An 11,658-nucleotide genomic window follows, 5' to 3' on the forward strand; every position below is an offset into this window, starting at 1 on the left:
TCGAGCGCGCGTCGAGCGAACTTCCCTTCCGCATCCCGCTCGAGCCCACTGTCGAGCTGACGTCGAGCGTTCGACTCTGCCTGATTTCGCTCGAGCGGCCAATGCCTCCGCTCGAGCGAACTCCTCCTGCTCGAGCTCACTGTCGAGCCAACATCGAGCGTTCGACTCTGCCTGACTTCGCTCGAGCGGCCAATGCCTCCGCTCGAGCGGTGTGGACCAGACTCCACAGCACTCAACATAAACAACTAAACATAGGCCAAGAGCACGTTAAAAGTAGAACAGAGGAACTAATCTGTCCAAAGATAAACAGGAACTGTGTTGATCTTTAATCCAGTATTCGTTTTTCACGACAACGATTTACAACAGATTTCAAAAAGTTAACACGACTGCTCACATACCCAAAACAAAAGTGAATTTGAATCAGCGACCCCCCGAGAGAAGCGTGTCTGCTACAGAAGGGGGATGCGAAAAAGCCTTGCTCATAGAAGACGGATAGGAGATGGCGAAATCAGTGAAACCTCCCTTGTGCGCAAATGTCAAGCCGCTGGCACATAGACCAAGCGATGACAACTCTGGAAGACAAATATCACCCTCCAGGTATTGCACAACTTGGCGCATGCTTGGCCTAGCTGCAGGCTCTGAATGAGAACACAGCAACCCAAGTTTCAATACCAACTCCAGTTCATTTACCACATAATCTGCACCTAGATTTGGATCCCTTGCCTCAAGAATTTCCCCTCGATTCCAATAAGAAAAAACCCAATCGACCAAAAGGGCATCCTCGGCTCGTTTCTCTATTGGCCTTCTTCCACAAGCAACCTCAAGCAAAAAGGCCCCAAAAGCAAACACATCTGTGCTTGTTGTGGCCTTGCCGCTTCGAGTATGCTCTGGGGCAAGATACCCAAGAGTTCCTACCACGTGGGTAGTTTGAGGATCAGTTCCGTGATCGTACAATCTTGCAAGACCAAAGTCTGCTAATCTACCATTCATTGCACCATCTAGCAAGACATTGCTGGCCTTGACATCTCTGTGCACTATAATTTGCTCCCATTCTTCGTGTAGATATAACAGACCCGATGCCACGCCTTTAAGGACTCGAAATCTCTGCCCCCAATTGAGTGTGATCTTGGGTTGGTCGAATAGGTATTTGTCTAGGCTTCTATTGGGCATGTAGTCATATACCAAAAGCAGCTCTCCCTTGCGCCGACAATAGCCCAAGAGTGAAACTAAATTCCTGTGGCGAAGTCGACCTATACTTACAATTTCTGCAACAAATTCTCTCATTCCCTGTCTTGATTCATGGGAGACTTTCTTCACTGCAATCTCAATTTTAGAGGTAGGTAATACACCTCTATAAACCCTACCAAATCCACCAACGCCCAATAGTTCTTTCTCCTCGAATCCTTTTGTGGCAATATATAGATCTTTGTATTTGAATCTGTGAGGCCCATAGTCAAGCTCCCAGTCTTCTACCAATTCTGCAAACTTCCTCTTCCTTTTTACGACATAAACTGCAGATGAAATTGCCACCGAGACGAAAGTAACAATCATCATAGCTAACCCAAATGTCAAAAGTTTAGATCTTTTTTTACCTCCAATCCGAGGCAGCTTGGGAAGTTGAGAGAGGGCAAGTGCTGGAGCTGACCATTCATCTTAAAACTCCAAGCCAAAACATAATGATTTGATAGAACAGAGCCTGTCGAGGAAGAGAAGCCAACATACATATTGTCGTTAAAGGTAGGCGAAAGATCAAGAGATAAAGACAACAGCGGGATTTTGGGTTTATCGACATTGATAGGAGCTAAAGTGACATTGATTTGCTTCTTCACACCATCATAATCCACCCAAACTTGCATTTGGTGGCCACTAATAAGGCTCATGTTCTTAAACGCACCATTAGTATCAGCAAAGTATCCCGCAGCAGCAGATGTTGCGGACTTCAACCCATTTATATCAATCCCAACATGATTGTTGTTTATGTCATCAAACTCGCTGTTCTGGATTGTATCGAGTTCTATGGCAACCACATGACCGGTGGAAGTACCATTGTTGGTCTCATTGAAAAGGCCAAGGTACTGGCTTGGAAGTGCTCCTGAGATCTCTTTTGTTGGAGAAATCACGAAAGCAATCCCATGACCGCTCAAAGTGGAATATTGGGAAATGATGGAGAACACAAAAGTCGTAGAGAAGGAGGAAGAGTTACCAGTTACGGAATTCTTGAAGCTTATTGGATTGGGATAGAAAGCATGACCCTTCTGCTGTTCGGTGTCATTGGTGAGCTTCAAAAGGCCATTAGCAGTGATTTGGGCTATGCCGTATAGGCTTAGATTCGCCGATCTAAATCCATTGAAGGTGAAGCTGATATCTTCTGAAGCTACGAAGCCTACCAGCAGAGACAACAATATTCCAAGCTTCGAAAACATGGCTATATTTTGCATACACCTCTCCCTTCTTCACAAGGTTTCTTAGTTTCAGTACCTAAATATCAAGTAAATGCAGAATCTCTCATTTTCCACGACAAAAATAGGGGGATAGGTCTAGATTTATGCATATTGGAGTCTCATGACAAACCTAAATTATTTGCATTTTCAAACTTGTAAACATGTGTGATCGCAAGTAATATGGTCTATAGTCTCTGCATGATGGATGGACAGTGATATCAAGTGCAGCAGCCGTGGGATCATTATAGCCGCCATTCTAGAACGCGTGGGAAGATTCCGAATATGTCAATTTTAGACAATTTTCATGTAATCGGTCTGGAGAGTGGCAAGCACATATTTTGACACGTAAAACATATTTTTCTTTTTTTTTTTTCAAAATATACTTCTATTTATTTAGTATTTAACGAATAGACAGGTGCTCTTTTTTATTTATTTATTTATTTTTATTTTTTAATTTAATTTAATTTAATTTAATTTAATTTAATTTTTTATTTTATAGTAAAACAGATACCGCCGAAACCAAAATCAGAGTATTCATTTTCAGTCTCATGTTCCACTAATTAATAAAAATTTGTATTTGATATTGATTAGTATCTGCTCAAATATCAGTGCCGATTGTCACAGATGCAACGCCCGTAGTCCAATTAGTTCCTTATTGCTGGTGGAAACTTAGAAGCTTAACATAATATTCTGTTTATGCAATTAAATTTAGGGGACAATATTTGAATACTATTTATTACAATTAATTATTATTTTTATGTACAACCACACTCCCTCACCTGGTCTTTCTCTCTCTCTGCCCCAGACCCACTCTCTCATACTCCTCTCTCTTTCTTCCATTTTTTATTCAAAACTACCTCCCATCAATCTCTCTCTCTCTAACCCCACCGTGTATATATATATATACACTCTCAATCAGCCATATGTCTTGCTGGTCAAATGTATTGGGAAGCCATAGCGAGAGAAACTCTCCATTCTCTCTAAGAAACAAGTCCAGATAAACCGTCAAAGGAATCCTCCCTCCCTCATCTCTCTCTTTTCCAGTTTTGTTTTAGGTTTCTCTTTCCTGTATTTGTTTTTCATTTTTTAGATTGATAATAAAAGCTGTTGGCCACAACTTTGGAGGATGAATGGCCACCACTAGGCTTGGTTCCCGAGTTCTCAACCATAAATCACGCAGCTGGGAGGGGAGATTTTACACGATAGAGGTGGAGGATCTCGGCTTCGTATGGCCGTGGTTTTGGGTGGCTAAAAACCAAAGACCCGGTCTGGTGTTCCTGACTGTTTTTGGCTGAGAGGCATTAGCTCCCATACGTATAAAATGAAAACATGCATGCTTGAGAGGTTTATGTGGGATTGCCTGGAAGAATGGTCTGCTGAGGGGATGCATTGGAGGTTTTACAGCGTGAGTAGGGTTAGGGCGGCTTGCTCTCGGAGGCGAAGGTTTGCATGTTGGGTTGGGGTGAGCTTTCGCGGGGTTAAGGCCTCTGTTTTATCTATGGAAAACAAAGGAGATTTTCAGGATGCATGCCAACGTACATGAGGGGGATAAGGCGTCTTTTTTGGAGTGGAGCCTGGCTGTAACTCATGGCAGATTTCTTCATGGATGGTGGTCAGAGAAGGGGGTCGGCTACAGTGCTTGCAGTTTTGATTTGGTTTTTTGTTTTCCTAACTTGCTTGTTTTACAGTCTAGTCCTAGTTTGTCTTGTTCATTTTATTGTGAGTTAACTTTTTTCTTCAGTTTTCTTCTAGTTTGTAATAAGAGTTACGGTGGCTGAGGCCTGCCGTTTGGTGTGTTATGTTTTTGTTATTCTGTTTTTGCGTGCTTAATTTGGTCTGTTTGGCTTTTTGGGTTTGCTGTGTTGTTTGTGATAAGGGCTTTTGGTCGCTGTGTCATGGAGATGTCCGTTGAGGCGTCTGTTGCACCTTGAGGATGGTTTGCTCAGTCATGCATGCTACATGCTTGCTGGTTGTAAGTTATGGCAAGACGTAGAGAGGGCTGTGGCAGTTACGGGAAGCAGGGATAGTGGGTGACAAAAGTGGGGAGCTGCGTGGGCATTCAAGTGAAGATAGTGGATGGGCGTACAACCTTGTCATTCGGTGACTGTGGAGCACATTATTTTTTTCTTTTAGTTGAGTTGTTTTACTTTTGTTATGTCTGTTACGTTTAAATCAGAATAATTTGAAATAGGCAATTCCCTTTCCTCTTTTGGAGCAGGGTAATGAGTCCCTAACCTTTCCTCTTTTGGAGCAGGGTAATGAGTCTCTATCCTTCTTTGGAGGATGAGGGTGAAAAATCCCCCTCCTCCTTTGGAGGGTGGGGGTGAAATGAGTTGTTTTTCTCACAGACAAGTCGAGATAGACACTTTTGTTTTTACAAAGTCTCGCCTCTCAGAAGAGTTGTGTCATTAGATAGTTTATGAAGTTTTTAGACAGTGTCCGACACAATGAAAGTTGTGTGTAGGAGAGCATATAACTGATGAGTAGTTGTCTTGTAATCATAGCTTGTACCCGGACTTATTGATCACAGCTGTAACTTTCTTCATTCATGAATTGAATTGAAGTCTATTTAAAAAAAGAAAAAATCTGCTATATCTCTCTCTCAATTCCTTCTCCCGTATATATATATATTCTCTCTCTTTGTAATCTAGACCCACAGCCATTGCTCATTGCTGTTTCACCACCACTAAAGACAATGTCACCTGAATTCTCATCTCTCATAAATAGTATATTTAATGAATTTTACATAGAAAATTTGTTAATATTTAGTGTTGTGAATTTTTGAGAATATATCTAGTTGATTAGCTGTTAGGGTATATTGAAAATGAATTTAATATTCAAGTATTAGTGGTGGGTATTAGTTAGAATTAATCTATGTGTATGTCACTGTTATATGGTTGAGTGTAGACCTTATTTTTGTTGAAATAATAAGGAGATAGAGGAGGTATGTGAAGTCCGACAGCATATTTGCAACCTAGAAATTTGGAGTTGATCAATTTTGGAAGATAATCTTTTAGAACAAGTCTAAATTCATGTTATTAAGGATTGTAAGTAATTTTAGAATTAAGTGAAATCATTTTTAGAGTAGAAGTTGGTAGATTATAATGGCCTTGAAATAGGTTCTGACTGACCTTTGGTGAATGAATATCATGACTATTTTAACTAGAAATCGAGGTAAGTAGCTCTTTAATGAGTTTTTAATAAAAGACCTCTTTTTTTTTTTTTTTTTGGAATGGTACATGCACTTAGGTATTATATTTCAAACTTGTATAAACTTTAGATTTGTACACATTCTTATGCTATTTATGCTTTGCTTGTGGGATTTGTGCAAATTTTGTAATGGATGGAATGCTCAAAAAATTCTATGTAGCTTATTAAATTTGAAAGTTAAATGTGAACATGTTATTTATTCTTGAGCCCATCATATGAATGCCTTTGTGACATGTTTGATGTCCCTTGTGGCGTGATGTCTTCGTACCATGATATCTTTATGGTATATTGATGCCCTTGCAGCATAATGTCTTTGTGGCATGATATATTTGTGGTATATTGGTGATTTCTCTATTTTTATGTGGTATTGAATATGATATTTGATTGAATATATTGGTTGAGATAAAATTATATTGCTCATATTATTTTATTGGAAATTTATTCACTCTCTTATAATCAAGAAAATTGTCAACTCCCACATCCCATTAAACACTTACTAAGTACATGGCAGCGTACCACTTCATTTCATATATTTTTCAGAGTTGTAAAAGGTTCTTTCATTTGAAGTGATAACTTTTGAACCAAAGATTCTAAAGTGGACTTGGTTTAGTCACTTAAGGTGGGAAGTTTTGGGGATTGATGGTTTTGTTGCTTGAAGATAGTTATGGTTGTACAAAGAGTTTTCTTATAGTCATATTTTAGTTATTTTATAGTTTTGTTGGAGTATCTATATTGTAATTATTTAGAACTTAATGAATTTAGCCAAACTTGTGAATGAGTTTTTGAGGATCATTGTATGAATTATTTGGAGGTTGTGTATTTAATATATATATTGTAGATAAGGAGAAATGTTTAAAAATATATGCGGAAGTCTATCATTTATGGTTTTGGGTTTGGGGAGTTGCAAAGGTGGTATAAGAGCTTAGACCTATGCTTCTATAGACACTTAGGAAAGACATAAGGATAGTGATTATGGTTGTAGCAGAGGTTAAAGACATTGTAGAATTAGGACTTGATCCTTGTTATATTTTGGTTTAATTTGGATGCCAATTGATAGTAGTAGTTTTATTGATTGTAGTCTAAAGTTGATTTAAGGTATATTGTATTTTGATAAATTTTGGTATAAATTGTTTGTTAGACCTATTATTGTGCTTTTATTTATATAACCCATTTTGATAATAAAATAGGTTTAAATATGCGGCCAAGGCAAAACAAGAACGAGAAGTCTGTTGTTGAATTCCTTAAAGTCCTCACAAATTACTCCAAATTTCAGGGGAATAAACAAAAATTAAGGCACAATGAAGAACAAGATTTTTTATTTTTTTTTGAAAAAAACTACCCCTATCTTTAATCGTCTCATGATATCACACACCCTCGAATTCTTTTGGGATTGGTTTGTTATCAAAATATAAGGATTTCAGCCACATTAAATAAGTATTATAATATTTATTGAATATTTAATATTATTGCAAAACTTTTTATGAAAAAATAATTAAAAGGAAATCTTATCGCCTCAAATATTAGTATCTTTTAGGTTCCAGATGCTGTTTTTCCTTTTGCAAGAGCTAAGTTAATCATATTCTTCCTTGGATGATTCCCTATATTTCAAATGCAATTTCAGTGCCAAAGTGTTGAGTAAATGCATGCATGCATAAATCATGGGAATTAGGAGGTAAGTCTTCAAGAGATGCTTAGAGATGTTTTGGCATATTCTGGAATTCTTATGGATAACGTCCTTCGGCCTGTTGATGTCAATGACGAAATATGAATTTCACTACAATGGAGCTATATACGCTGCCTAACACGCACACATACACACACAGAGAAATGAAAAAATGGATGGGCTACTTTTCTGTAAAGTCTACAAAGAATCATGGATAAGACTAAATAGGAGATCGGTGGACCATGTCTTCTGGAACTTGTTCGTCGTTTCAGAAAAAATAAAAATCAGAGTATTCTGTTCCACTAATCAAATATTGTTATAAAACTATCGAAAGGAGAGAGAGAGAGAGATAGAACTCAGAGAAGTTATGAAACTTATGAATTTCTTAAAGAATTCAACGATATATATAGGCGTACAAAGGGAACTATGCTAGCTTACTATGCAGTACTATGCTGGCACTGTGCATATGTCGGCCATTCACTATGCTAGTTACTATGCAGTACTATGCTGGTACTATGCACTGTGCTATGTCGGCCATTTACTATGCCAGTTACTATGTAGTACTATGCTGGCACTATGCTAGCACTATGCACTTGACGACTAGATAAATGTGGTCATACAATTCAAGATAGTTTATAACACTTCCCCTTTGGATGACCATATTTAAAGAATATGCCTCGTTAAAACCTTGCCAAGGAAAAACCCTGTGGGAAAAAACCAATGGCGAAGGAAAAAGAGTACAGTATTCATGTGTATCGCCGAGTGCTTTAGGATTGCCTCATTAAAACCTTGCAAAGGAAAACCCAGTGGGATAAAACCTTAGCGAAGGAAAAAGAGTACAATCAGCACAAGTCTTCAAGACATTACTTCCCCTGAAAAGTGCATGATAACAGATCTTCAAACCTCCGTATTCCAATGTTTTGCATAATCTTCTTAAACGTTGCAGTTGGTAGTGTTTTAGCGAATAAATCTTCCTGATTTTTACTTGACCGTACTTTCTTGATATCAATTTCAACTTTCTTCTCATGAATTGCAATGATCTTCTTGTGTGTATCTGAAAGATAACTCGCATCTGTACATCCAACTAACTGTGGACTTGATCCATGTTGATAAAATAATCACAACTGGATCTTTCTGCTCATCACTACTCTTCTGGAGTTGTACTCTTTTGGAGTTCTTGTAAATAACACAGTTAGTGGAGAATTCATCAACATTAAACCGCTAACCTCATTTTTAATAAAAACGGTGGCCAGCCTTTTAAGATCAGACAAGCACCGCAGATTTTCAACTCTTCTGTAGGTGTCAGGTAGGTGTCAGGGGCTACAGCTGTCAGGCGTGCTGTCATGCATGCTGTCAGGCGCCTCAACTGTCAGGCGCCGCAGAGCTATGAAGCTATATTTCGTCTCTTTTCTCTTGCTTCACGAGAGATGTTGTATCATAATTTTCTCTATAAAAGAGATATTCAGCTCATCTTCATTCGCATCTCATCTTCTTCACTTTTCTGTAATCATACTTCATTTTTACTCTGCAATCTCTTTCTACATTTTTACTCTGCAATGGCTCAGCGATCTTCTCATGGCCAATATATGAGGTACTCTGCACCTCGTTCATCAGCTGTTCCTGCTTCTACCACAGGTGCTATCATGCAATGTAATGATCTGACTCATAGGTCAGATAATGAAGCTATCTATGAGCTTGTGAGTCTCGGTACCCGATACTCATCATCCATTGTCGCATTTTCTCAGCGACTGCAATCCAGAACTTGTGGAGTTGACAATCTCCACGAGAATATTGCTATACTTCAGCGACTTCTTCTGGAGTCCAACATGAAGATAGAATCAATAAAGCAAGAGAATAGGAATTTAATATCCTTGCTTAAATCTTCTTTTCGATTGCCCACCGCTTTAGATAGGCATGCGATGCAGATTCTTAAAGAACAAGAGCATTTGAAGAATGAGGCAAAGTGCCTTAAATTTCTGTAATTCTTGCTTCAAGATAATAAAATAATATTTCACAAATATTCATATTTGTGTTTCTATCTTTTGGTAGATGTTCTGTGTGCTCCCTTTCATTTCTTCTTTAATAATGCACACTTCATATCAAACCCATAATATGAATCTGAAATATTAATTGTATTAAAAGATGGTATTTCATGATTAATAACATCATCCATCTTCCCCTTGAAGCCGCAAGGGTTTCAGATTTATATTTCAAATATGTGCAGTTTTTATGAGCTCTTCTAGAGTTTCAATGACATTTAAATCATATATATAAACTGCAATAATAGCTTGTTTTCATTTGCATTTGGATTGATTTAGATCATATAAGGATCTTTGAAACTTGATAGAATACATATTTCCAGATGTATTCATATTAGAAGCTTCAGACATTTTCTATCCTTCAGGGATTTTCATATATATATCATGATCCAATGATCCATATAAATATGCAGTTAATCATGCATATCCAAACTCTCGGTAACTTTCAAGCTAATAAAAATCTCAATATGATTTCAACCATTTTAAAATCATATCAATATTGTTTCTTCGAGAAACTAACTTGTGATTTCTATATCACATTTTCATATTAAAAGTTTCAGACTTTTTATATCATGTATATAAATATCCACTGATATTTAATAAAAATCACCTCTTTAGGTGTTTGGACTTCAAGTCCATATTTATCACATTTTACTTAGTGATATCAATTCTGCAGGAATTGAGAAACTGACTCGTGATTTATATATCACATTTTTATTTCCTTTCCATAAATACCCACTGACATTCAACAAGCATAACCTCTTTAGGTGTTTGGACTATAAGTCCCGATGCATCATATTTTACTAGTGAATCAATTCTGCAGGAATTGTTTCTTTTAAATTTGGCCAATATTTTACGTCGTATTTTTCGACGGTTCTTGATTCACTTTTTCCATTACTTCTGGTAATGTCAATTGCCATCTCATATGGAAATACGTTCTCGACAACGATTTTATTTCTATCCATAATTTCTCCATTATTCATGAAATGTATCGAGATCTCGTTATTTTCAGGTACCTGTCCCTCTTCAAGGGAAGACATTTTCATGAAAAACCTCTTTAGGAGGCACTCTTCAAGAGTTTATATAGGAGAATTTTATACAAAGAATTTGGATGGACTTTATTGCTTGTTTTGTGGGTATGGCCTCTTCAGGAGCACCAAATTATTTGTGCCTTTCTCTTTTGAGATACTCTATCTTTTGTATCGATAAGTCTCACATGCCTTTATACATGTTTTTAGACTGCTGAATTTCTTAATTGTCCTACAGGGACTTCAATCCTCGCTGGAATTTTAGCAGCTAGAATATGAGACATTTTTATCTTATTGCATCCAAAATTTAATTATCATCTGAACTTCTGGTTCACATATGATAATCAAGATAACGTTGAATAATTTCATCTTATTTGCTTCAAGCAAATTTTTCTTTCCACTTCTGGTGGTAAGACTTTATAGTAAAAGAAATCTTCTGGTTCTTTTATGGACGTCCATATGAAAATCATTCGACTTATCGTAATTGATTTTGGATGATCAAGATAACCATGAAAAGATATAAATATTTTGAATCATATCACCTTTTGATGCATCATAATATTTGATTCAATAATTTGTATAATATCATCTCAAAGAGAAAGCTTACAGCTTTTCCAATACGAGCTTCTGGCCCGGAAAGATATTCATTATCACGTCCAATCTCTTAGTTTCTTTGAATGAAACGCATTATTCTTTTCACTTCAGGGAATAGAATGATATAAATTCATTATTATTCACTTCAGGGAATGATGTAGATCTAGTAAGACGTGAATAATGATTCTTATTAAAAGCTCATTATTTTGTTCAGTCACTGAAAGACCTGATACAAATTTATAATATATTGTGAACGTTTACATTTTATATTGTTACTTCAGGAGCATACTCGATATTGCTACTTCAGGAGCACATTCGAGACGTTCATTCAAATATATATTCTTTCCACAATTTCAATTATGCAACTTCAGGTGCATAAATCATAATGAGCTTTTGGTACAAGTATCACTCATATGAGATACTCAATAAAATTATTGATTTAGGACGATCCTTCAGGGATGCTCCATTTCCATTCTCAGATAAATCATATCATCAATAATTTATAACAATTATAAATAAATAAAACTTTCGTTACTACAAAACATTGTAGAATATAAAAATATTTTATAATAAGATAAAGGAAATACATTAATTAAAAAGGAACACTTTCATGATCAACTCTACCACTAGAATCCTCAAAGAAATCAGAAACATCAAAACTTGTAATATCTTCTCCATCTATA

The 11,658-nt window shown here is 36.8% G+C and overlaps 1 protein-coding gene across 1 annotated transcript; it reads right to left on the reverse strand.

The window, feature by feature from the left end:
- Positions 1 to 238: 238 nt before the first annotated feature.
- Positions 239 to 2,622, reverse strand: LOC122275399 (L-type lectin-domain containing receptor kinase IV.1-like). The gene is given in 2 exon segments (XM_043084433.1): positions 239 to 1,643; positions 1,646 to 2,622. Coding segments are annotated over 2 exon segments (2,016 nt in total). The 5' UTR covers positions 2,439 to 2,622; the 3' UTR covers positions 239 to 420.
- Between the last annotated feature and the right edge of the window lie 9,036 nt (positions 2,623 to 11,658).

The sequence above is a fragment of the Carya illinoinensis genome, chromosome 9 (assembly GCF_018687715.1).
Source record: "Carya illinoinensis cultivar Pawnee chromosome 9, C.illinoinensisPawnee_v1, whole genome shotgun sequence".
NCBI lineage: Eukaryota > Viridiplantae > Streptophyta > Magnoliopsida > Fagales > Juglandaceae > Carya > Carya illinoinensis.